The 27,805-nt window shown below is 44.8% G+C and overlaps 1 protein-coding gene across 1 annotated transcript in view; it reads right to left on the bottom strand.

The window, feature by feature from the left end:
* Nucleotides 1-27,805, bottom strand: part of LOC142894320 (phospholipid-transporting ATPase ABCA1) — a 158,012-nt gene that overhangs the window by 41,968 nt on the left and 88,239 nt on the right. Inside the window, exons 32-39 of the mRNA XM_076035585.1 lie at nt 27,454-27,643; nt 21,705-21,799; nt 21,254-21,359; nt 18,113-18,187; nt 16,270-16,439; nt 13,064-13,241; nt 12,180-12,295; nt 9,983-10,127 (exon numbers count right to left, since the gene is read on the bottom strand). Coding sequence (XP_075891700.1) covers nt 9,983-10,127; nt 12,180-12,295; nt 13,064-13,241; nt 16,270-16,439; nt 18,113-18,187; nt 21,254-21,359; nt 21,705-21,799; nt 27,454-27,643 — 1,075 coding nt within the window. The remainder of the gene's footprint in view (nt 1-9,982; nt 10,128-12,179; nt 12,296-13,063; nt 13,242-16,269; nt 16,440-18,112; nt 18,188-21,253; nt 21,360-21,704; nt 21,800-27,453; nt 27,644-27,805) is intronic.

Here is a 27,805-nt window from a genome sequence, read left to right as displayed (position 1 = left end):
AAATAAAAAAAAAAAAGTCAATGATGGAAAATATCTGGTTAACACGACCTCTGATTTTGACTGAGTGTGCCTTTAAACTAAACGTGGAATTTTTACCTGTATCCACTGTGTTTTAACCCTTTCAGCGCCAGAATTTTTTTTCAAGAAAATACTCAATTTTGATATCAAGATTTCAAATGGCTGTGACTTCAAATTGGTTAGAGATAAAGCCAGACTGTAATTGAGAAAAATCTTCAGTATGACCCAAACGTTGTGAAAGGAGTACATTTTTGTTTGTTTGTTTTTGTATTATTTCAGATGTCAGGGATCTGTATGTCAGTCTCCACAATACCCCACAGGCTCATCAAAATGTTTTATCCACTTTGGATCATTTTCCACATATCTCAAACTCAGCCATCATCACTGTAATTTACAGGGTGACCGCGAACATCCCTGCTGCCTCCCACGGCACCGGCTGGGCGTGTCCTCCCACAGCTTCTACCACGTTGATCACTAATTCCCCGCGCCCTCCGTCACCATTAGCGGTGTTTTGAGCACTCCTGCTTCCCCCACCACGTCCCCTCATCCTCATTCGCCGATTACTCCCACTACACCCCGGCCACGCTGAGGCGAAGCATGCGCTGCTTGGTGACTGTCGTGGCGCATCGACTCGCTGCCGCTGCGTAAAGACGCACCGGCAGACTCGCTCTCACGTGGCGACTGAACATCATCGTCAGAGTGCGAATATTCCTCCTTGGAGTCTGAGTCAGACATTACTTGACGAAGTACTTCGTCAACGAACAAACCTCTCGGCGATGTATTCTCGGCTGTCTCGCTGTCTTTCTCTCTCTGCTCCCACTACAACCACTTCCTCGTCTCCTCGACTGAGGCGGGCTTTCTCTCTGTTTGTACTCCAAAATCTGAACATAAACACCTCCACAAATGCTGCTCAGATTGAAGCCACAGGTGTCTGCCATCTCCTGGTGTAAAGTAGTAACTACTTTTAGTACCATATTTGCCGCTATGGCCTGTTTAATTTCAATTTTGCGACCATGGTGCCGAAAGGGTTAACTGTGTGAGACATTTTTATTTTTATTTTTATTTATGTTGGGACTTAACAATAAGATGTGTACTATTTATTATACTATTTATTATAACCACAACCCAAAAAAACAAACCAAACCAGCAAACTGTAAACACATTTAATCACTGTGTGCGTGGAACCTGCTGTGTGATCGGTGAGGTGGCACGCACACGCTATTTTAAGGTGAGCAGATGCTTGTCCTGAAAGGAGAAAAGAGGTAATGTAAACCCAGAGGTAGAACATGTTAAAACAGCCGCAGACACCTCGTGTGTGTCCGAATGGCTTCTTTTGATGTGACACGCATGAACAAAGAGGAGTAGAAGCACACAAAAAAGGGAAAGCACAAGGCAAATTAAAGGCTCCTCTTATCTTGACGGAGCATTTCCTGGTCGCTACTTATCTTTCCCCCGCATAGTTGTACCATACTTTACTCGCCGTCCTCCCCCCTCAGGCTGCGAGTCGGCAGAGAATATCTAATTGGATCAAGACACGATGGACGGAGCCGCGGCAAGTCAGAGAGGGGAGGAGGCCGGAACGGGACACAAGACAAAATATTACTGCGGTGCTTGAAAGGCAAGCCCATACATTATGCATTGAGCTTGGCTAAGATTCTATGCCACGTATGCAGGAAGCACACTTGCAGGAGGGCAGCAATTTATCATCTTATTTTTTTCTCAGCAGTAACCTTACGGCACCAGCGGAGGAGGAGGTGGGGAGGGTTTAGTTGTGTTTGGTTTTTTTTTGGAAAGTTTCGCAATAATAACCCTGCTCACCTGTCTGAAAGGCGTCCCTTCCCACATCAGCAGCCATCAGCCATTTACCAGGATTTAACCTCACTACATCACCCATCAGTGACATGCGATGTCCTCTTTTTTTTTTTTTTTTTTTGAGGATCATCTTCACAACTAGTATGTTTTAAGGGCAATCAGAACTTTCTACATCCTGTTATTTTTGGTGAACTGCATAGAACAAAAGGAGTGCACCATCTTCTAAGGCAATTATACAGAGGATGGCAAGAAAACTCCTGTGCTGCAGTCTACCTTTTAAGTCTGGAAGTGATGCCAAGATAGGCAAAGTGTGATACGCCATCTTTAATTTCTTTCTCTCTCTACACTTTTGTATTTCCTTTTCACCCCAACCAGGCAAAGCAGATGAGCGCCCTCTGGCATCTTTGGATGTGATTGAACACTGTAACAATAAAAGTTGATTGCTTGCTTGATTGCTTGCTTGCTTGATTGATTGCTTGATTGATTGATTGACTGACTGATGCTCGTGCTTCTGGCCTTCAGTTTGACAACAACAACAAAATCATCAGCTACATGTTGTTACCCACTTCACGTTATCTCTGCCGTTTGTGCCTCCCAACAGAAATGTTGGCAGCGCTCCTCAGGTTCTGTGCCGAGGAGTCGATGTGTGTTAAAAAGTGAGCTTTAAAGCTGTTGGCTGGTGGGGTTTGTTAACTTCATATTGAGCTTCCAAATTATACGTCCCTGCCAGTGCAAGCAGAATGACCCTCTATTAGATGCCGTGTTCAGATTCGCAACGCAAAGTTTATCTCCAGCTACAGGTCAGCGAGAGAAAAAAATATGACTCAAAAAGGAGGAAGCCATCCAGCGTAATTTCCTCCCACCGTGGGCAGAAAACACAGTGATGTGGAGCATCTGAACGTGGCCACATTCAGCTTTTTGTGTGATGGTCACTGGCCCAGTTTCTGTCTGGCAGACAGAAGAGCGCCTTGAAAAGGACTCACTGATCATGTTGTCTGAGAGGACAAAAAAAAAAAGAAAGAACCTTCAGATGTCCGGCAATGTGCTCAACAGTGGCAATGTAACTCCTTCCCATTGCCTTCGCACGTTTTGTCTCCGTATGGAAAAGTTGCCCAAGGTACGTGAGGGAAAACTCATAACAGCAGAAACCGCTGTGTGGGGAAATATGGATTTTTAGAAATGAGTACATCAGTGCTTATTGCGTTGGATGTGTGATGCTGGAGACAATGCCAGTGAAGTGCTGTAGACTGTTGAAACACTCTAAGGGGACGAGCATGTTATGACACTTCTGCAGATGATACCAATTTACTACAATCTCACGCTGACTTCTCGGTCCTTGTGGACAGGGACTAGCGCTCACTCCAAACAATTGAAGATAAGTACACAATGCTCTAATGTGAAGTTCATCATAATCTATCCTCATACAGTGTGATCTCACTTCTTTTCAGCCTTTGCAAGCTTTACAGCAACAACAACTTTTATTTTTTTTATTTTTTTTCTGCACAAGCTTGCAGGTAACAAACAGATTTTCAAGTGCGAGCTCACATAGTAAAATGAAAGGATATTCATTATCCATATCCATATGATAAACACTCCTTTACACTCCTACTTTAATACACATATATAGTTCTCTTCTCATATGCATTCCTTGCGTTGGGCGCAGAGTCTGACACAAATTTAAACAATCAGCAGATGTGACCTTGACTGAAAGCAGCCTATTGGCACTGCCCTGAACGCTGTCCGCAAAGCCAGATCTAATTTGAGAACAGAGGATGAAATAACGTGTCTAACCCTGACGGTGTGTTCATCAAGGGGATCTAAGAGTCTCTAATTTCCCCCGTTTGCGTTGTGGCTATATGACCATAAATCATTTTCAAATGGCTTCTGAAGAAGGGGCAGTCTGCAGAGGCATTTCTTCATCTGCCCTACATCTGCAGCTTGTGTTTATTCCTAGAGCTCAGCATCATCCATAACACTGAGAATTGCAAAGAGAGCAGACGAGAAAGACATAAGAAACCGAGTTAGAGATTTTTTTCCAAAGGAGAGCTCAAAGTTCTTGGAACCAACTGACAACATTTGACACCTGGCCACACCTCCACATCTTCTGATTCAACCTGGCTAATCTATCTGCGCCTGTGGTTATCTGTGAGCAGCACACTGGGAAGTATGGACTCGCTTTAAGCTTTTGCAGGAGGCTGGGACTGGGTGCAACCCACAGGGCAATCCTAAGGGAAACAAAAACCCCTGCTGACATCAAGACAAAACTGGGGCAGTGACTCTGTTGTACAGAAACTCGCTGCTTTGTCCAAAAGGCATCTGAACTTCCATTCTGCTTAAAAATAAAGAGAACACTGACACCTGTGGAGTGACACTGTTTCACCACCGCAAAACTTTTAAATGGTGAGACTGGTTTAGAGCCGCTGAAGTCAAAGACAAAGAAGAAAAAAAAAGGCTGGCTTTCATGCTATCCCTTCTGCACTTTGAGATTTGCTCACAAATGGAGGGTGTAATAAATACAATCTGTAATAATAATAATAATAATAATAATAATAATAATTATTATTATTATTATTATTATTATTATTATTATTATTATTATTATTATTATTATTATTATTATACTTGACCTGCCAATGGGGGGCACACTGGAGCTTTGCTGTGCCTGCATTTGCTGCAGTCTGCACAGTACAGATAAGTGCACTGAGCATACACGTGGAAAGGCACAAAAGATTTAACAGTTACCAACTGACGTTGGGTTTGCTTGTCAGCAGGAAAAATCAGGACATAGCGTTGAAATTAGCATGGAGCCGTCCCCCTGTAGAGACCCAGAGAAACATCGTAGCTGTGTCCCAAATCGCCTGCTTTGATCCAGCACGCTACAGTCCAATAAACACTAATCACAACATGGGTTGTACTAAATGTTGTACCAAATCACATAACACCGCTTTACAGAAACTCAAAGTGACACTTTCCAACCAACTTTTCCTGTTCAACTACTTCACATCTAAAGATTCTAACGGAAAAGGAACCAATGTTAATTTCCCATTTAATTATCCAGCACATTTGCTGGTGCATACTAACATTGGCCAGCAAGCAAGCATTCTTTTCACTTCTTATTCATGGTTTATGCATGTTTAGACTCAAATAGTGGACATATTTTGCCTGATTCAAGAGTATTAAGTGTTTAGTACTGAAGTTGGAGATCTGGGGATATGCAGCCAGTGGTACAACATCACATGCAAAAAATTCACGATGGGTGTATTACAATGGCAGCATGTTGGAAGAGACAGAAAAAACAATGACAATAATGGCACCTGAACTGATGAAAAATAAAATGGTATTGTTATGTTAATGAAGAGATGTTATTTGACAAAAAGAGTGGGCGTGGTGTAGGGGGAAGGGGTGGGGGCCCCCTGAGAAGGGAGGAAATGTACCAAAGTTTCTCACACGCCTGATAGCGCTGAGCTGGGGAACCCATCCACCTGAGGCGCGGCTTGTCACCGACTGAGACGCTGTTGTGCCGCCTGACAAGGAATGAGTGATCTGTTAAAATGCAACCAAAATGTGGGCGGTGTGCTAATGGAGCAACAATTAAGTCTACAAATCTAATCAGACACATTAAGTTTAGGGAAAGAGAGAGGCGCTGAGAAGAGTGGGTCATAACTTTAACAGTCCCAAAATGAAGATTCACGATTTCCCTTCTTTATTGATATGAAATGTGATTTGAACTCTAATTGAAAGCGAAGCTGACAGACAGTCAACAGCTCCGCCCCATCGAGCCTACAGAGCAAACTCCTTGTCGCTGTATTTGTCTTCTCGTCCCTTGGAGATCCGAGCAGCTCACGGTAAAAATAAACACTTGAAAGATGGATGAAGAACGTTCCCCAAAGATCCAGTTCCCGCAAAACAGTTAAAAATCAAAGATGAAGCCCCTTTAAAACAATCCTTGGGTGGATAAAGGAAATATATTAAACCTACAGCAGGTGGGTCCACACTCTATATAGCAAAGAAAACCTCTCCTTGGAAAACATGGGTCCAGATCCAATTAGAATGGAGGTAAATGGGGCATTTTTTGCAGCGACTTTACAGCTGTAATCTCCGCCACCTTTGCATCGTATGCACTAAGGTTTTTTTGCTAATGATATGCAGGCGCAAAAATGGCCAGAAATGTAGCACTTGAGGAGTCAGAAGCGTACATTGTGCTCTAGCAACCTGACCGCGCAATAGATCGTCAGATATTATAATGTGCACACCTCAATTGCCCGAACTTGAATTTCTGACGGAATACTTCATTTTTGTTGTTGTCAAATAAACATGCACATTGACTTTCTCCCAAACTCATGCCAAGAATGTCCCCACGGTGCACACACCTTTCCAGGCCTCTTCCGTCATCTGAAAGGGGAAATATAACATGTTTGCCCAGTGTTCGGAATGATAGGGGTTTATAGTTCCTTTCTCCTTTCTCCCATTTCTTTATTTTTGTTTTGTGACTGGTTTCCTATGAAGAAAAATAAGGAGGTGTGGTTAAGCTGTGGGCGGGGTATGTCACTGAGGTGCGCATGCACCGGTTGTACTTGATTAATCTGTCAAGACACAGGTGTCAGAGTGGGTCAGCTGATGGAAGATTTGAAACGCTGCCAAAGAGGACCCGACACGCCACGCCACAGACGCCACAAACTCTTGAGAGGAGCCACGTTTTCCATTTAAGTTCAGTCACGGATCCTTTTAAAATAAACTCGAACATCAACCCCAGACGGAACTAGGCGCTCACCGGGAGCAGTGACCCGCAGTCGCGGCAACTATCCAGCTATCCTGCGGCCCTTGTAAGCTGGCCCTCCTCACTTGCGTTCTCTCCTTGCAAACCAGTCTTTTTTGTTTCAGTCCCCTCAATTTTCATTTTCTATCACACTCCAGGTTAGGACTAGCACTGCTACACGAGCGTTTAAATCCCTAGACCTGTCTTGTCCATAACATAAATTGGGGGCTGGTCCGGGATTTCTATTCAAGGATTAATGCTCGAATATATATATTGTAACTCAGTTATTGAGTTACATCCAAGCATTTTGTTTGCGAGAAGGAGCACGACTGAGTTGTATTTGGCTTGATAAAAGCCATGTGTTGCTAGGTTTAGATATAGGCAACGGACATACGGCTACGCGCAGATACGCTGCACGGTGTTAGCTTCTCACTAAACAAATTGTTGTGTATGTAAGCAATATTTCGTCAGATAGATTATTGAGTGCATTACTCGCGTGTGTTGAGGAAATACAGGGGTATTGTCATAGCCGATAACAATAGCATGCTGGTTGGCTGACGGCTGTGTGTTGTGGCTGGTGTTTTCAGGTGTGTGTGGGGTTCTGCAGTATGTGGCATCCTTTAAGGACCTGCTGCATACAGCTTGTGACTTGGCCAGGAGTAACTTGCAAGCAGCTAAGGAGAAGATGAAAGCTCAAGGGCACGGGAGGGCAGTGAAGTGTACTTTCAACACAGGAGAGAAGTACTGGTGTTGTTGCCCATGGGTGGAGACAAGCTGGAGTGAAATTCTATGGTCCATATAAGGTTGTCAAGAAAGTGGATGATTGCAATTATGCCACTGAGACACCCGACAGGAGACAGGCAACACAACTATGTCATATCAATCTCTTGAAACCTTATTATGCTTGTGATGCTTTGCCCGTTGTGTTTATAACATCTCAGGTTGCTGTGGAGGATGAGGAGAGTGAGGATGATGAGGCGGGGGCAGCTGAGCCAGTTACTGCTAGCTTAAGAATTCCAGTGCCTTTGCCAATCTCAGAGACTCACTGAGTCATCTTACCACAGAGCAAAGGGAGGATGAGGTGCATCCAGTGGACGAGTATGGTACTTTAAAGATACCCCTGACTTAACAACCGTAATCACCCATGACATTGACACTGGTGAGGCAACTCCCATTAAACAACATCCATCCCAGATAAACCCATAAAAATGGGCTCTCGTGAAACCAAAGTTGCTTTACATGAAGGAAATTGGAGTGATTGAACAAGGCCCAAGTGAGTGGAGTTCTCTCCCTTGGTCCCAGTCCCCAAACCTGATTTAAATGTACGACCTTGCACTGATTACCGAAAGGTGAATAATGTCACCAAAACAAATGCATATCCCACGCCAGGGGTCAGTAACCCGCGGCTCTGGAGCGGCATGCGGCTCTTCTGCGTCTCTGCAGTGGCTCCCTTTAGTGTTGTAAAAAAACAAAAAAAAACAACCTAATAACATGGAAATACGTTTTAGCCATTTTTATGGCCCCTTTTACAAGGAGAGAACATTTTTTGAAACCGAGCGTGTAAAGAAAAGCATTTGAAAAAAAAGTGATTACACAAAGCCATCTCCAAAAATATCCGCATGTACATGGAAACGCTACTTACGCGGCCTTATGTGGCGCTGTGGTTTTATTCCCTGAAGGCGGAAGAAGAAGAAAACCTGGAGACCGGTGTATTACGGAAGAAGCAGCTTGTTAACTGCGAAGACGGCAAAGAATGCACGCAAGAAGATGGTGTGGATAGATGACAAAGTTGAACTTCTGCTTCGAGTTACTTACTTACTATCTCCGCCATCTTTGCGGCATACCCACAAAGGTTTTTGCGCTCATTATATGCAGGCGCAAAACGCACAGAAATGTGACGAGTCAGAAGTGCAAATTGTGCCCTGGTAACCCTGCCGTATTTTGTGACCGAGATCATCAGAAATTGTAACGTTGGTGCAAACGTCAATCACCGGACATTTCATTTCCAACGGAATACTATATTTTACTTGCTGTCAAATAACATGCACATTGGGTTTCTCCTCGAACTCACGCCAAGAAAGAGACAGTTGGAAAAATCCCCACAGCCTCAGGTCTCCATTACCTTCTTAAAGGAGCTGTATAATGCCCCCCGGCTCAGCCGGTTATTTGATGGCAGATGGGGCAAAATGGCTCTTTATATAGTGAAGGTAACTGAACCCTGGTTTATACATAGAATAAAGGCAAAAAAAAAAAAAAAAAAAAGATACAACGTTGTATGCAGTGTTATTTCATTTTCAATGTTAAAAAGGGTTTTGTGGCTCCCAGTGTGTTCATTTCTGGGGGAAACGGGTCCAAATGGCTCTTTGAGTGGTAAAGGTTGCCGACCCCTGTCCTGTAACTGGACTGGAGGACTGTATCGATAAGATAGGCAATGCACAGTTCATGTCGAAGTTTGACTTGTTGAAGGGCTACTGGCAAGTGCCATTGACAGAGATAGCAAATGATTTGTCTGCATTTGTGACGCCAGAGTGTTTGTATCGTTGTCAGGTTCTCCCGTTTGGCATGAAAAATGCACCAGCGACCTTTCAGAGGTTAAGAAATTTGTTAACCTCTGGATTGCATAACACTGTATGCAATCCACTGTGGTGCTGTAGCAAACTACATCTGGATTATGTGGTTTGCTACAGCACCTCGTGGTCCGATCACATGATATACATGAGGCAGCTGTTCGAAAGCCTTAAGCAAGCTGGGTAGGTGATCAACTTGCCCAAGTGTGAGATTGAAAAGGGGCAGGTGACGTACTTGGGTCACCTGGTTGGTCAGCGTTCTGCGAGGCCCAGAACAGCCAAGTTACAGGCCATTTTAGACCTGCCTGTTCCAAAAACGAGGCGTCAACTAATGCGCCTGTGAGGCATGTGTGTGTTCTACAGACGATTTGTTGCCAACTTTGCAACTGTGACAACACCACTTACAAACCTGTTAAAAAAGGGGATGAAGCTTAGCTGGTCCATGGATTGTGAGAAGGCTCTGGAGATGGTTAAAGCTATCCTAGCTAGTGTACCGGTACTGGTTGCTCCGGACTTCTCTGTCCCATTTAAACTCCCTGTGGACGCTTGTGATGTTGGGAGTGGAGGCGGTGCAACTACAGACTGATGTGTCAGGAGTAGACAGGCCTGTTGCATACTTCTTTAAGAAATTGAATCGCCATCAACAGCGATATTCCACCATCGAGAAGGAGGCCCTGGTGTGGATCTGGCCCATGGTGTTCTCCCATCAGTCAAGCCACTTATCCAGCCCCAGCTACAACTTCCAAATAACCAAACACAGCAAGAGCCAAGGTGTGTTACACCTGCTGAAATAGTGCTTCCCTTAGTGTGTCTGTCCTGCGTCACTTACGTTGTCGTCGAAGAGATCCATGACAAAGGTGGCCACGCTACCGTTGATGCCGATGAAGAGGTTGATGCAGGTCAGCACCACATAGGCTGTGCTGGGCACGCTAAAAATGAAGGAGGCCGGGTACATCAGGGGGGTGATGGACCACCTGCAGGGTACAAGGAGACACCATTGCACTGGGATGTAAAACGAGATCTGAAGAATCTGTGGGCACCATTGAAGTACAACAGGTTTCAGACTTTTCCCTGTCAAAACTTTAGATTTGAAAAACTTGTCATTGACAGTCATAGAGCAGATCATCGGCAGATTGTCCATCGAGCTAGGCTCTTGCCTTCCAACGCATGGACACTTACACTCCACATGGACAGCAGCCTTGAATTAGTTCCTATTCTTTGTGTTTATATCCGTTTTGCCTGGTTGGTGTATCTGTTTTTCACTCTGTCCTGTCTGCCACCCTGGCTCACTCTGCTCCTTTCTCTCTTTCTCTGTCTCTCCTCTATCTTTCTACTTCACCCCAACTACGCATAGGCAGATGATCGCCCTCTGGAGTCTGGTTCTGCCCTAGGTTTCTTCCCACAGGGGAGTTTCTCCCAGCCACTGTCGCATCTTGCTTGCTCCGGGGGCCCGGTTGGTTCTCTCTGATTGTATAAAGCGCTTTGAGACGCCTTTGGTTGTGATTTAGCACTGTACAAATAAAAGTTTATTATTCTTCTTCTTCTTATTATTATTATTATTATAGAGCAGCTAGTCAAACCACCATCATGGCACAGTCCTAAAATTAAGGGGGAATGGTGAGATTCTTGGAGACTCCCAGAATGACTCATCTATGGTCCTGGGTGGTCTTACATAAAATGGAATAACTACTTTTTGCTGTCTTCTGACTGCCAACACGACTTTATACTCTTAAGGTCCTTACACACCGGGCAAAAGGCAAAGCGACGCGAATAAGCGATGCGAAAAGTCGAATGTTTCGCCATCAATTTTTTTCTATCCACACCAAGCGCAACGCGAATATGCATCTAAAATGCACTAAGCAACTGAAGTTTGGGGCTCTTTCTGTCGCGCCGAAGGAGAATCAATGGAGTCGACTACATCCTCAAGTGATGATGTCCTGGTGATGGTTGAATCAAAAAAGAAAAAGAAAAATAACAGAAGTATTTGGGTTCACCTAATATTGTTCTTGAGAGAGAGGTGTTGCAGCCGATAAGTGAATGACTTTCTTATGCTGCCTACCTTATAGTTGACATGTGTTTTCTGCTTGTTGTATTGCTAAAATTATTATACTATATTATTATTATTTTGTTTTTTGTGTCTTGAGAGGGCGTGTCGTGTGCGTCAGGTGGATATATAGGTCAGGTGAATACGTGGCGGTGCAAGTGGAAGAAGCGGTGGTTATAAACCATTTTTTGACCATGTTATTTAAGTTCCTGCTGTCATAAAATATTTTTTTAATTTTCCTTTGTATGTTTTTATCATTTCGAAAGCTTTTCGGAACAGATTTAAACCATTGAATAAAAGAATATGATTTTCTTTTTTTCTTTTTTTTTTTTTTGGTGACCTGCGTAAAACGAACCACCGCTTTCTAAAAGTATGACTTAAGAGCAGATGAGTTCAACACGACCATCCAGGAGCTTCAATTTGGCCAGTACTTCAGAATGTCCGTCGGACAATTTGGAAGATTGCTCCGTCAACTGGCTCCGCGTTTGCAGACGGAGAGAGCATTGTCGACGTGACCATCCAACGTCATTGGATGGTCGATGAATTTTCCACCTGCGAAAAATTCGACACAGGAGTGAAAAAATAACTGTTGCTTTTTTGCTCCGCGAATATTCGCTGCCAGTGTGTACGGTGCCATTAACTTCAACACTAGGCTTTAAAATAACGCAAATTATTCGGCAAGTGAATTCGCTCCCGGTGTGTAATGACTTTTAGACATACAAGAGAAGCGTCTGTTTGCCATAACTACCGTTCCCTCAAGTTTACACTCTCCAACATGCACCTCAAAGAGTGTGTTGAGGAAGCGCAATGCAAATAGAATTTAGTGTGGCAAGCGTGGAGGGGAAAGACAGGTGGCCCAATGAGTGAAACTTTAACCACATCATTATAGACCATTCTAATTGCTAAATTGACAGGAAATGAAACGCTTATGAGGTAAGACAGAGCAATTATTGGAAGTATTGAGTCTTTGGGTTGGACTTACCCATACAAAACGAGCAGCAGGATCAGAGCGGGCAGGTTCGGGGGGGAAACGTAGGCTTGTTGTTGGAAGCAGAGGAAGATGGTAATCACAATCAGGCAGGGGATGAGGTAGTTGCACTGTCACCACAAAGGTAAAGAAAAACAATAACTTTTTTGCCTCTGTAATTAGAACCTTTACAGATTTAAGAGCACATGGAAAAAAAAAAACACATTTGTTCCTCAGTTGTAGCCAAAGTTTAGTTCAGGAGCTTCAAAGTGAATGTTGTCCACCAGACAGCCCGAGGTGAGCATCATCAGCCCGACTCCCTCAGGTGCAACTGTCTTTCACCTGTACAGCGTTTATCTGCCAGAGCCACCTGCATCAGGAGGATGCCTCTTTAGCAAAAAGCCTTCAGAGAGAGGGTTTAATTTCCTGAGGTTAGCCTGTCGCGTGGGTTCGGACACCCAGCAGGCGAAGAGGGAGAAGACAATGTCAGTAATAAGGCTTGGGCCTCTAATGTTATGCCTCTCCCAGTGGATGGCGAGCATCACAGCCACAATATCAATTAAAGCAGAGAGGACTCCCTGCGACACAGAAGTGAGGAAAAACAGTCAGGACAGCAGTGAAATACAGGCCGGAGGTGCTGAAAATGGGAGTCAGACATATAACTTTAATGAATGACTGAATGACCCCTTTATTTGTCACATGTACCGAAATACACGCGAAATGGTAAAATCCCTGTCCAAACACATGCAACACAAATACAATAGAACATGGGCGAGTTCCCTCGTTCATGGCGAGCAATTGCTGCGGAGACGTCTGTGATTTGTTAAAATGCATTTCTAGTAGTTTCCACCTCGATTTTCTTCAGGGGTGAAAGAAATGTGAGGATGACCGTCACTCACCATGTCCCAAGCAAAATTGGCCAGCCAGTAGACGGCAGGGTTGACGCCGCTGACAAACTGCAGATGCTTGGCCTTGCTCACCCGCTCCTGGATGAGGAAGAGGACGAAGCTGGCGGGGACGAAGGACATGGCGAAGATAACACAGATGGACACCACCACATCGGAGGAACTCGCCCTCCTGCCAGTAAACAAGCAGAGCAGCACAGAATTTTAAAACAAAAGCCGAAAAGCAAACAGACAATAGACGCAGACCTTCAGCTGAGTGAAAACCTCAGAAAGACGTTTGCAGTTTTAATCTTCACTCTAAAGGCCAAAAATATTACCCATGACCACACGCATGTACATGAATGAGAATAAAAGGAGGAAAAAGCTCAGCGCTGTGCCCCTGAGAAACACAGATAAAGGAATGTTTGAACGGTTAAAAGATGTGAAAAGGAAGCGTGGTCATCGAGGATTGGCTCTCCTGTTGCTATGGAATGAGCCCAACGACTCGACCAATCTCCTGTAATGCAATAAGCACAAAGCATTTATTACTTTGCAATAGCCGAGCGCATTTAAACCCATTTTTGTTACCTGTGCCAGAAGAAATGCAACTTTTGCGACCTGCCAGTATTGATGACTTAATGAGACGGAGCAACGGGTACGATAATAAAAAATGAAAAGCACCGACAATGCTGTGTGTCCATAATAAAAAAGCTTTTAAAGATCGTCGTCCGCACACAACCATGCCTGTTCTCTTGGCAACTGCAGGGAGTGGTGTCTGTTGAAACGGCTCGAGCGCTTTAGTCTCCCTGCCCATGTTGGAAACAAATTGTTGGTTTCTCCTCCAGGACCTTCACTTCTCTGGAGCAAGCCACCCGGAAGCCCCTGGTTTCATTTGCTCAATTACCAGCGGATGAAAACGGCACCGTGCCTTTTAACCCCCTCGCCCTCGGCCTGCCGTAATCTCTCACAAGACTTCCTGTTGTGTCATTTGCATATTAAAGATCCCAGCCCTGCCCGTGTTTACCATCGCCGACAAGATGCAATTAGAAGGCATAAATAAAGCAACAGGTTTCAAGGTGGGGAGGCTTTGCAACAGGGTAAAGCTGTGAACGATTTCACCCCCCAAACGCTTGACGCTGCCTAATTGCTGTGAAGAAGAGGACAAGCAATCTGCTAATTAACTAATAATTGAGGAGCAGGGAGGACGAGCAGAGGGGAGAAAAGCCTCTCGCAATGTGTTCCTTTTCCTCACAGAGCTGCAGGGAAATGGCCTGAAATGTTAAAAAGCGTGAGATAACAGTAACAACATAACAATAATGGGCGGCCGCAGGCGCAGCGCCTGGGTCGCTATTTGAATAAAGTCGCATGATGTAGATGATGCCGTGGCACGTTTTGCCACTGACGAAAAGAAACAGGAAGGAGTGTGCTTCTGCTGACAGCAGGCAGGAATGTGAAGGGGCTCACATTAAGGCACTGATTGCACCTCAATTACACTTCAGCGTCAGAATTTGCGACAGAAATCAGACGGGAATTAAGCAGTGAAGGGCGCACATTCCTTCAGGGAAAGCAGAATAATATGTCTGGTTTGAACATCTGCTGAGGATTGTGCCACACGTGGCGTCATCTCTCATTAAAAACAGGCTGCGATGTGAATTAGAGAGAACTGCCCCTTTAAACCCGGCAATTCAGAGGCTGATTAGAGCTTGATTGTTGATTAATTTATCAGATGAACTGATTTGACTGCGCAGATGTTTCATCTTAGATGTCAAACCTTTTTTTACGAAACAGAAAGGCACATTTGTGACAGTGGACAAGCAAATTTGGAGGTAACTGAAAGATCCCTGAAGCGATGTCACACGTTTCCGGCCTTGTCCTTTTTAATGTTCTAAAATGATCAATTTAAGATTTTTTTTTCATAATGTTTTAATAATTTTTAAAAACAATAAGAAGTCCAATAGAAGAAATGTTTTCCGTATTTACCATTTCCAAAATTTGCCGTTACATTAAAAGGTCACAGGTACACAGTCTTGCACCATGGAATTTGCTCCCTTGTCTGAGGAGCAGTGGGCAAATCAGTACATTCTGTGGATGAAGCCACTGGGTATGAAGCCTGGAAAATGTTTTCCTGTTTTTCACCATTCACAGGTGAAAAACATTGCCAACCATCACGCACTGTTGTTCCCATCTCACTTCTTTGGCTGAAACAAAACATGCAAACCCCTTTTAACGATGCTACAATGCCGAGCTGCAAATTCAAATGGATTCCACCTCTCTTCTTGTTTCCGTTTGTGTTGTCATTGTGCCAGATTACCTGAATTTATCTAATAGTCCAAAAATAAAAGAACTGAAGTGCCATGTTAGGCGAATGTGCAGAGACACTGGCTCAAGAGCCCTCTGGCAATTTCCCCTCTTGCCTCACTTCAACCTGCTCTCTTATTCGCAGGGCAAATATGTTTTCCATCCAGTCTTGTAGCCATACTCTATGAATTTTCCTCTTGCACTGAGAGAGGAGAAGAGGCTGAAAGCGCCGTACAGGCAGCTCAATATAATTATCTCCTGACCCCGGTGAGGACTGAGGCTGCGACTCCAGGTCAACCTGATCACTACATAAATACCTGATTGGAGGACGGCAGCAGAGTATGAAATAAATAGAGACGGCTGCAAGAGTCAATTGGTATTAACCACTTAAGTGGCTGAACAATGTCTGGAGTTGCGCTTTGGTGCTGAATGGTGATTCAATGCCACATCTGCTCTCCATTAAGGCTTTTGATCAGAGCTTGGAAACCCATGGCAAATCACTGCAGAGCAGCCAAGGACGGCGAATGCGGGGAGGCTCTCGGGTCACGAGGGCAGCCTCTGCACAGTCGCACAAAAAGCAGCTCCGTCCATATGTTTTGATTTCAGCACATCGTTAATCTGCCGGTCTCCAGGGGGCAGCGAGGCTGGCGCTAACCCCAGGACAAAGTGCGAGGAGACAACGTGATAAATCCTCACACCAAGCACCTGCAGTTTGTGTCGCACACGTTGTGTTGGACTGTCTCTCGTTCATCTGTTCTTCACTTCTTTTGCTCTAACTTGCAGCATGCTCCTCTGCGGGGACAGCCAGCGTGACAGAAAGTTTAGGCCACCGACAAAGATGGCACGTCTTTGAAAAAAATACAATAAATACTTGACATTCAGCAGCCCTGGTCTGCAGCCGCTGTTCTTTTTGGGTGACTCACATGGCAGAGTAGGACAGCTGCTCCTTGGTGAGGTTGAGGGGGTAGTTGGACACCGAGATGCCATAGACACGAGGGTCCTCTCCTTCCGGAAGATTTCCCCTCAGGATAGCGTTGTTGCCAACGCTGAGGAAAGACACCATGCTGTGCCACGCCACATTGTAGAACCACACCTGCCCAATTAGAAAGGACAGTAAAACACCCGAAAGAGGAGGTTTTGAAAGAAAAGCAGCGGATGGAGACGGAGTCGAGACGTGGCTGTTTCATTCTGAGGCAGTCTGGCTTCCAGCCTTGCCAACCTGCCATACCAAAATATTTCTTCGAGTCTCTTCGTCGAGAGAGCTGCGTCCAAGAGAATGGCTTTGAAATCACTCTGCAAGTGAAAACTGCCAGTGGTGCTGCTGTTAAATCAAACTGTGATAAAGCCACTCGTGCAACACGCTGCGACATTTTGTGTGTGTATAATGCATGCCGTGGCAACCTTAACTACTGTTAGAAGGAAAGTGGAATTGTGTCCACCTAGTTAGCAGCGCTAGCTCTCAGAGGGCTCAAATTATCACTCGAGACATTTTCCACAGCAACAAACCGCTCGCTCACAATAAGCAGAGGAACCGTGGGCCACTACTTCTTTCATTTAATAGCAGATAAAGGCGCACTGCAACTGCCAAATCCTGATATGGCCTGGCTTTCCAGCTGCAAAGACAGAGCAAGAGGAGAGACAGGAAGAATGAAAAATAAATTGCAGCCTTTTTTTCTGGTGTAAGTGAATCTGTGCGGCTGCTGGGCCGTGGCTGAGGAGAAATTGATGAAAAGGAGTGGGAGTGGGAGAGGACACCCCGCTGATAGTGCAGCGCTAATTAAGAGTGGATGGTGTCTGAGTGTCAGCCCAACATAACGGCGCATCACAGAGGAGGATATTCACAGACTGGAATGCACACACACACACACACACACACACACACACACACACACACACACACACCTCCTCTCTTCCTCTGCGACTTTCTTTGTACTTTTTCTCAGACACATAAAAAATACAGGAAAAAAAATCACAATCCTAAACGGCAACTTAGACATTCCCTTTCCTTCAAATGACTTTTTTTTATTTTTTAAAAAAGGGTTACCCACTTCTAAATTATCTGATGCATTTGGAATAACAGACAGTAAAAACAGCAGGCACCAAGATGAGCAAGATTACTTGGCTTTACTGGGATTTATTTCCACTTCTGAAACTACTTTAAGGCATCAAATAGCTCTTCAGAGAACAGATTGCAGTCTCAGCTGGAGATGCTGGTGGAAAATATGAACTTCAACATCAGATTCAAATGAAGGAGGGTTTTGCATACAAATTTTTAAAGAACTGTTTTGCATCACACTGCTCTTGCCATTTTGGACCTCTGTCACCTGTGACATTTTCGAAAACACAATACACAAAATGTGTATGTGTAATGTGTATTTTTAATTGATCAAATATTATATATATATAAAATTAAAAATAAAACTTTTTAAATAAAATTCATCTATTTGATATAAAAAATATAAATGTATTTAAATATTTATATTTGCAAATATCCAGGATGATTGTACAGATCAGAAAATCTCACTAAACCCTCCTGCGAAACATTGACGATTATGTACAGTGTAGTATGAACAAAATATGAACCTATGAACTGAATCTGTCAGTGACTGGGTCAGGTGTGGCCCTGACACTCTAGAGGTCCATTGATTCAGTCAGTGCCTTTACATGCACTTTCTAGACTGCATGCAAAGGTACTGACTGATTCACTGACTATGACTGACTGACACATCTCAACCAGTTGAGTCAAAACCCAGGTGAATGTGTTACCTTCACATTCTCTCTTGTTCCCAGATTCTTCAGCAGCATCTCAGCGTTCTGGAACAACTTATCAGTCGTGTTATCCTAATAAAGGTGGGAGGGGGGAGAAGAAAAGAAATAACAGACGTTAGAAAAAATAGTCCGAGCTGTAGTTCCAGGACACACTTAGAAAACCCATTCTTCACATGCAAATGCTCAACATGAGGCAGTCGCGAATGAAGAATTTGCCTGGTTTGCAGCTTGCAGAACCTCCCTAGCACTCCTGTCACACTCAATACCACATTAACTTAAATTAGAATGTAGCCACAAATGACCAGAGGATGAGGTCTAATAAGGCGAGCACCACTTCTGGTGCTGGTGAATGGACAGACACACAGTGGAATGTCTGCCGGGCTTCCGTGGTGGTTTTGTGAAATGAGCCTTGGGATGGGGTCCTCACGATGATGGCCAACGCCATTTCCAAAGTGTAAAGTGCCGATCGCACGCTGCTCAGCCCAGCTATGAGAGCAGGCAGCACATTACACGTGTGATATAAATGCAAATGGACCTCCTGCTGGACGCTGCCTTCTTCACAATGAGTCTAAAAATAAAAGATTCTCTGGGTGAAGAGGGGGAGGCAGGGGTTGTGGCGTCTGGCCGATTGGCTGCGAAAGGAAAAATATAGGTGACACCTGGGGGAGAGAGGTGGGAGAAGGGCGGTGAAAATATAAGAGGTGAAGAATCAAGAGGGACGTCCCGCGATTGCAGGAGTGTGCACAGTGCTCCCGCCTGTCTGTGAGGGGAAACAAAGCTCAAAAGACGTCTACCAAGATGGAGATCAAACCACCTTTCCTCCCCCTGCAGTCTCTGACTCCGCCCACATCTCATTCACAAGCCTTGGAAACACATAATAATAATAATAGTAATAATAATAGAGAGTTCAACTAAAGGCTATTCTAAAAAGGTGGGTTTTTAGGTTTCACTTAAAAGCATCAGTAGTCTGCGAGGCCCTCAGGTGGTCGGGAAGGGAGTTCCACAGTCTGGGGGCTGCAGAGCTGAAGGCCCGGTCACCCATGGTGCAGAGCTTGGTTCTGGGGGCTTAAAGGGTGTTTGCACTTGCAGATCGGAGGGTGCATGGAGAAGTCTGGGGGATGAGAAGTTCCTTGAGGTATTGGGGGGCTTGTCCGTGGATGCACTGGTGAGCGAGGAGGATGACCTTGTATTGGATTCGGAATGGGACAGGGAGCCAGTGGAGGGATTTCTGCTCTGTCACAATAAAGTCGGCTCCTCTCTGGCGTGACGCATTTATTCGCACTCTCTTTTCCATGAAGGAGCAAGAGAACCCCCCATCGCCACCACCACCACCAGCACCCCGACCATCCGGGCTGACAGGGAGTGTTTGTGTTCAATAACATCCTGTGTTCCAGTTCATTACCTATTCACAAGGCAGGCTGAGAACACGACTCCTGCTCCTGTCCCCAGGGTAGTGAGAGGGAAACCTCCACTGACTTGATTCCTCTCTTCGCCAGAAGGTGCCCCCACCCTGAGGATTTGCAACGGCTGCACCCAGATAAGAAGAGGGTGGTGGAGTCTAATTCCTGGTAAACTCATCTGCTCAAGGACAATGAGGAGAGGCCAGTTCGGCCTGCAGAGCTGCATGTGCTGCTGCTAACGACATGCGCGCACAGTTCAGCGGTTGAACGATTCACTTTGAGTGGCTGAGATTATTCCAAAAGTTTACCTTTTGCTGATGGGGAAGCAACAACTGGCTGATTTTCCTTTTCCACCAAAACAAACCCATGCTAAATCAGTGCTGGTGCTTGAACCGGTGCTCTGTTGGTTGTTGGTTTGCTTTTCCACTGGTAAGGAGCCAAGGTAGGTCACCATGAAACGTGAGGTCACGCAGGCCAAAAGAGGTGTCACTAATCAGACAGAGACATCAGTGAGCAGTTAGTCTGACTGCTAGTGCCGAGTGCTGTAGCACACGCTATCTGAGAAGTGGAGCATGCCAAAAAGTGAAGGAGAGACTTTGCCTTTTTCTGACGAGTTTGCTGACAAGTCAGATAAACTGATTATTGCTGGAAAACATTGGCAAAGTGAATTCTGCATAATGTGGAACATTTAAGGTTTGATAAACGTCTAGCAAGGTCAGCCTTACTTGTCTCCTCTCACCTCTTGTTTTACTTGCAACTGCCAGACAATTTAAATGCTGTTACACAAATTCCTCCTCCTCGTCCTCTACAGACCCCAACGTCACAATGTCAGTAGAGGTAAGAGAATGTGGGCCAGACTCATCCCAAGGACACTGTCGCACTTTAATAACAGGGCAGAGCCGTGGCATTAATGCCCGGCCATTAGGGTTACATCATCATCGCTGCCACGCCAATTACAGTCACATTAGCATGGAGATCAGGCAGACAGTGGAGGGAGCCCAAGCAGTGGTGGTAAGAAGCAGCGGTGAGACCGAGGAGACACCTGAGGCTGAGGCGCCGTGCTGATCTCTGCTGATGGTGGGGGGGGGTTAAAATGTTAAGGAGCAAGTGTGTCAATGCGAAAGAGACGGAGGCAGAGCGGCTTGTTCCAATAAGGTTCGAGAGGCAAAGAGTAAACAGGGGTGAGTGAGTGGAGGCACAGCAAGTTGGACCGTGTGTGAGTGTGTTCGTGTAGCAAGGACCCAGATCCCACATTTCTACTGTATTTTTTCCTTCCCAGACATCACAGAGGCTATTCCAGCTCGTTGCCATGGACACTCCACAAAAACGGATTTAAAAAATTTTAAGACTCTGCTCCTCTCTGCAACCTTTCTCCTTTCAAAAAAATGCATGAGAATCCAGCAGGGTCCCAGCATCTGCAGCATCTCTCCATCACCTGTTCACCAAACATAAAGGCGAGGGAACAAACAACGCCACTCTCCAATTAGGAGCAGCTCGCTCTATTGAATGACAACTGGCAAACTGCGGCCTTGACAGGGAGAGCGGGGGGGGGGGGGGAATCTCAACCACCGTTTCACTCACAAAACCTGCCTCAAAACATTTGGTGGGAGAAAAACTGATGGGAAAAAAAACTCCATCAGTGTGCTGCAGGTTTTAGTGGCAGAATGAAACTTTGACCTGGTCATTTGCAGGGAAAAGGTAACAGCGGAAGAGGTGTTTTCTATTTAAAATTACCTACCTGATATGCAGCAAAAAGCTTTTGTAAATCAGTGAAGACAGATTGGACTTCTTCGTCGGTGAGACGGACTTGAGAGTTGACCCCTCCAACAGAGATCCCTCCATACCTTTGAAACAAAAGGCCAAACTCAGCATCAGCAGAGGGAAACACGCTAAAAAGCAAATCTTCCTTGTCACCGTCAGTCAGCTCTAAGTGCTTTGCATGGCAGGACGAAGGGATGTTTTTCAAAGGGGATTTTGACAAAAGATGAGATTTTTTTTACTCCAGCAGCAAAGAACACAACTCGTTTTAAGTCCTTTTGTGTGGTCCTGTCACTCACAACCAGTGAAACAGCAACACAAGCAGTTTTGTGTCACAACCAAAAGGAATTTGCTTCAGACTGAAAATTTTCCAGGATAGTAACTGTGCGAACAAGAGCTACACAATATTCATCCAAAAGCACTGATGTTACCTTGTTTTGCCAGAACGTTCAAAGGTTTTGACCAGGAAGTCTGTCATGTTCAGTGTCGTCATGTTCAGCAGTGTATCTGTGGTGTTCTGGACCCTCTGTTAAAAAAAGAAAGAAAGAAAAAAGATCAATTAATTAAAAGCAATCTGCTTTCTCTTGTATACTCCCTTAATTGTGTAAGAATGCAACATGTTTATTTTAAGTTCTTTAAGCTACTATATCCAAAAATATCACAAAAGCTTGAATATGTTGAAAAACATGTTTCAGTTCAAGAATGGGATCCAGAAACAAAATAGACATCAAAAAGTCAGAAGACCCTCATCACTTTCATGCAAAGGAGGTGGAATGCCACTTTTCGTTTTCTAATGAACTAATAACATTTTAAAGCTCCTTGCCTTGTGCTTGCGCAAATTATCACCAGATTCTTGGACACCAGAGAAGACTGCAGGCAGGGATGTGACTTGGCCATCCATTACAAAACAAAAACCAGATGCACAATAAATCAACATTTTGGAAACTGAACATTTTCACAACTACTCACAAGTCAGTGAAACAGGTTTCCTGAACATCTGTGATAATAGTAAATTAAAGTGGACAGTCTGCTCCAAAAGCGAGACCCCCAACCAAAGCTGCGAACGAAGTGTCTAATGTCAAAGCAGCCTAATTAGATACTACCCGTCTGTGGATAAATGGGTACATTCAAACATCCAATTAGTGGGAGGGCGCGACACGGCAGCATGAACTCACTTTGCCACGTGCAGACTTTTGCTGCAAACGCACACATTCGCTCAGGGTGGTGGCAAGCTGCTGCGATCCCTTTCTTGTTCTGCGAGTTAACAAACACTAAGCTAATTAGTGGAGCCATCCCTAGTAAGGCAAAATTTAATAGCCTGATTGCAACCGTTTTTGTTTTTTTTCTCTCTTGTAAGCTCTTGTTTGTGCTATCTCTCCTTCTGCACAAAAGGCCGAATATATGAGCTTTGACCACAAAAAGGGGCAGGTCAGTTATTTTTGTGTGGCAAAATTATTCTCCACCACTCCACTGTGCAGCAGGAACCTGGATCAGGAAGGTGTTTGGTAGGATTCTGTGCAGGAAAAGTGACACATTTAAAGTAGACTCTGACGATAAAAGGGGCAGATAAAGGGGAAAAACAAGTCGCAGAGCAAAGCGGAGAAGTAGTGGATGGGGTGGAACATAACGTAAAAAGCAGAGGAGCCAAAATCACAAGACAACACAGAAAAAACAAAAAAAAACAGAAGGAGACAGAATAGAAAGTAGACCCATCTGGTTTATGAATCGGAGATAAGGAAGACGAACAGCGCTGCAACCTTGGCTTATCTCTGAACAAACATGCCTCTCTTCTGAGAGAGCCACAGGAAGTTGGAAACAAAGATGCACACAGGAAAACAAAATAGGAGCTCCTTCACTCCGCTGTGTGCACTGCAGAGCGTGCATTTAGTGTGGGCCTAATTATTTTGGCGACGCTCCATACAACCCCCGCCTTCAAAATGCCTAATATGTCTCCTCCTCATTACCTGCAGACGACGCCGGCGTGCTTGGCATCCTTTCGGTAACATCAGCTCTCCACAGTGCAGGGGTAGCCTGATAGCTGGGCGGAAGCAAACAGGGGCCAGGGAAATGTAAACTAAGGGGTAATCAAATCTGTTGAACGAGCTCGCACACTCGAGCACAGGGGAGATAAGAGACTGCGGCGCACTCATATTAATCTTGGTGCTGTTTGTATCCCACCGCTGCTCACAGATAAAAAGCCATATTCTGACATGGCGCAGGCCAAGAGGAGCAACTTGGAGGAGGGAGGAATCTCTCTGTGGTTAAAAGGGCAGGGTTTTTATTGAGGTGTCACTTGTGTCACCACATGATGTATAGTAATAGTGTATTTTTCTTGAGCGGAATCTGTTGTTGCACCTGCCAGGAGAAGGTATCTTGGTGTGGATGGCGAGTCGTGCACTTGGGTAGTTTATCATTTCTCTGCTGTTTTGCAAATATGCGTGATTTGCAAAACAGCAGCTGGATGCAAAAACACATCCATCCTGTTTAAGTCCACCGCAAAGCGTTTTCAGTCGATAAGCTTGTTGCTCTCAGTTGTAACAACATTGTAAAACAACTGACAATGTTTTTTAACAACTGCTGCTTGCTGCCCTCAAAAATGATTGGTTAGATAGTTTTTGTTTTGTTTGTTTTTTTATCTAATCTGAGGTACAGTCAAATGTTTTAAGAAATGCTGGATTGATACTTTTTGAACTTTTTCTTTTTTACTTTTTCGCTGTTGTTTTGTGGAATAATTGAGTTAAAGCTGCACGCATCAATGAGACAGGTTCTCCTCTGGCTGCCGGTTCCCTGCTTCAGTGTCTGTTGCTGAGGAGCAGCTGATGGGTGCAGCGATGCCTACACGTTTGAGAATCCAACGTAAACATTCAGCTTCTCCCGGACTGCGACAAATACTCCTGATGAAGCACACAAATCACTACTTTTTCTTCCCCCTCATTTGAACCAAAAGCCGATGCCCGACTTCAATAGGCTGATAGATGAGGCCGAGGAGAGTCATTTGGGAGCGGGCTGTAGCCAGGCCGGCCTCCAAATGATAAAGACATCAATTGTAATTCGCTGAACGCGGCGGCTTTATCAATTCCTCTGCACGCGTGGCAGCCTATTCATCTGTTGAGGTTAAATATTGCCAGCGAACGGCAGTCGATACCTTTGAATTGATAATGGCCTCTCACCGCTGCTTGCCATTTCCATGGAAACAATGATTCCACACTACCTCCCATGGTGATGCTCCTCCTCCCACCCCTCTCCCCCCATCCTCTTTTTCGTCTTATTCTGTGGCTTCTCAAGGGCATACACTGGGTGCACAGGCAGGATGAGAGATAAAAGGAAAAAAATCACGTGAAACGGCTACGCTTTGTCATGATTTATTCAACAGGGCGAAGCTTCCAGGTCAGAGGGAAAACAACGTCAGAGTGTGCTTGGCGCGCTGCGCTGTGGACCTGCATTAATATATGGACCCCCCTGTGATGCACCACTCTCTGCAGGTTCATCGCTACGTTACACGTGTGTCTTACTCGAAAGTGCACATGCTTGTTCAGCAGCATGCCACAACATCACATACCACAGGAAGCAATGGGTGGCAGTCCACATGCTGCAACGGTGACGTCGCCTAACGAGCTGCGCCATGGCAAGAACTTTAAGTTCGGGGTGACGGACGGCTGCAGTTAGTGGGTTGCAGCTGCCCATCACAGCTCACAACACATAAAACATAATAACGTAAAAAAATTATGTAAAAAAAATAAAATAACGATAGCTCAAAGAGAAATAAAAACAAGTAACAAAAAAAATTATCTGTTTCTATCTAAATAAATCAAAATTACATGAAAAAGTATTAACATTCAATTTATAGATCTTTGAGCTTCTGTTTGTATAAAACCTGTGTTAGCAATGACCGAAGCGTTGGTCAGCTGAGGTTTTGTTTCCTCAGATCTCAGACGATGATAAAAATGGAAGAGGACGCCCTGCCAAATGGCAGAATTATTGCATTTTGCTAAAAGAAGGTGAAAAAAACAGAGATAAGTCTGTTTACAACATGTGTGTCTCATATAAATCTCTCTCCCCTTTAAGTCACAATGAAAATTCCGTCGGCGACAGCGGAGGGACGATAACAACTCTATGTCCTCGGGGTTGTTCTCATGCCACAAAAGAAATAGTCTATTCTAATATCCTTTTACAGGATCTGCAGCAGATCAAAATAAGATGCTGTAAATAAAGGAGAGATGATGCAAGTGGAAGTAATGGTACACAGGCAGGACCTGGCCTTCGTAAAATGCTTATTTCACCGAGGCTAAATGTGCCAAATGTGCCCACCACTTACAGTGTGACACAATAAAGCAGGAAACCGGTTAAGCTGAAGTGATTCATAAAATAGGAGGTGACTGGGGCTGCTGATGAGTGAGGCTTGAGTTTTGAACGGAAGTGGCAGGAGAGGAAGGAGGGAGCCAAAACATAAAATAAATAAATAAATAAATAAATAGATGGATGGAGGAAGAAGGGAGACCTTGATGACCGTGGTTGGCTACCATAAGGACACTTAAACGTAGCCTCAACAAATGGGCAACTCTGTGACAGCGTCGTCCATAAGCAGCCGAGGAGCAACAGCGAGAGGAAGAGGTTACACAAAGGGCACCTCTCCTGTCTGACTGTCTCAACAATCAGCCCACAACTCCAGACCTGCACTGTCACTCTATTACTGGGAGTTGGACCCAGTATGGGAGGTGAAGGGGGAGGGGGGGGGGGGGGGGCACAATGACACACTCTGACCGCTTCATGGAAATACAGGTGTGCGAAATGACCCATTACACAGTGTGACATATTGTAGAGCGGAGGGTGGAGAAGAGGAAATGGGACGGACGGAGAGAAGGAGCCCTGCAGTTTCAAACGGTGTCATTTCATGTCCTGCCCGATGGACCTCATTAACTTTGCAGGGTCTCTATTTCCTCCCTGATCTCTCATGTCTCCCTTTGAGATGACATTTCACAAACCTGTATGGAGGAGGGTGTGGGGTGGGGGATTTATGATGGGACTCGATCACTGAAAGGACATTGGAATGGGACAGTGGCTGTTTATGCTGCCCTGAGCAGAATAATTCCTGAGCAGAATAATTCCTGAGCAGAAGACTTTTCCCACTATTTGTGTGTGTGTGTGTGTGTGTGTGTGTGCGTGTGTCTTTGATATACATATCATCATGCATCTTGCATCTCTCTCTCTCTCTCTTCCTCTCTCTCTCTCTCTTCCACTCTCTCTTTCACTCATAGTACTGGATGTCACTGACAGTAGTTCAAGCAGCTGAACCACCTTCTGGAAAATGAACTTTGGCAAAGACCTCCAGTTAGAGGAATGAACTCTGAGCGGCCAGACTCAGTTTACAGTGCTCGCTTAGTACTTGGTTCTCAAAAGGAATACCAAAAATAATTACAGCCCTGTGAATTTCCTGTGAAATCTGTTTTTGGTTTTCTTTACACAGCCTCACTAGCTCCTAAAAAGAGAGCGCAGCGTTCCGATTTGCATTTTGCAATGCGATGCAAATCCTTTGTTAGTAACTACTTCTTACATATTCAAATCAAAAACATGCTGACCCTCGCTTTTGGTCCAGAAGCCACAAAGCTTTCATGATGAGCATCTTAATTTTGCTGCTGCATCCTGACTTTTTTTTGTTTGTTATTTTGTTTTGCTTGTATTTATTTTTTTTTTTTTCATTCTATATAGTATCTATATCTGTCATGTGTCGTAAAAAGCTACTGTGCACATGTGCCGGTCAATATGACGCAATATATAATTGGGCAATAATTTTGCAGCTTTGATGCAACAACACAGGTAATTACCTGCTTGTAAAAGTGGCGTAGGATTAGCGCTATTGTTGTTGACCCCCATCTGTCCATTCAAAATGATGCTCTGTGTCCGTGTGGAACAGCTTTTTTCAAGTGGTGGGTCGCAGAGCTGTTTTGATTGGGTCGCAACTTCGTGGGCAGTTTGTTTTTTGTTAAAAAAGAAATTTTAAAATATATATTTATATATTTTCAAATATATTTCATTTTTCATTCATTCATTCATCTTCTATACCCGCTTATTCCTTATATTTGATTTTGTTCATATAATAATGACAGGAGAAAGCGATTCTGATGTGGGTCCTGAGACTCCAGCAGTTGAGAACCACACCCAGAGAGTGCAGCTGAGACGTACCTGTGGTGGAGGGAGGCCCCCGGCAGCAGGCGGGCAGTCCGGTAACATGACGTTCCGTTGGGGCGTGCTGCACTGGCAGGCGGGGGAGGGGTTAGACATGCTCCAGTTCCCGTTTAGGAAGACATCAGTGACTGACTGGTCAACAGGCGGGGTGAGCCAGCTGGATTCGGTGGGGGAGCACGGAAATGTCCTGACAGAGAAGAGCACGGGAAATGGCGAATGAATACTGCATGTGGTAAAACGTGCGGGGACAGCGTGAGGTACGCTTTTAAGGTTAGTGAGCATTAAGCAGAAGAAAAACACAGATCTGACAACAGTTGCAGGACCTCGAGATCATGTTCTTAAGTCTTTT

This window comes from Nelusetta ayraudi, unplaced genomic scaffold, assembly GCF_046127955.1.
Source record: "Nelusetta ayraudi isolate G7.1 ecotype Tasmania unplaced genomic scaffold, CSIRO-AGI_Nayr_v1 ptg000042l, whole genome shotgun sequence".
In the NCBI taxonomy this organism is placed as follows: domain Eukaryota; kingdom Metazoa; phylum Chordata; class Actinopteri; order Tetraodontiformes; family Monacanthidae; genus Nelusetta; species Nelusetta ayraudi.
This window is presented reverse-complemented; position numbering and strand designations above follow the sequence as displayed.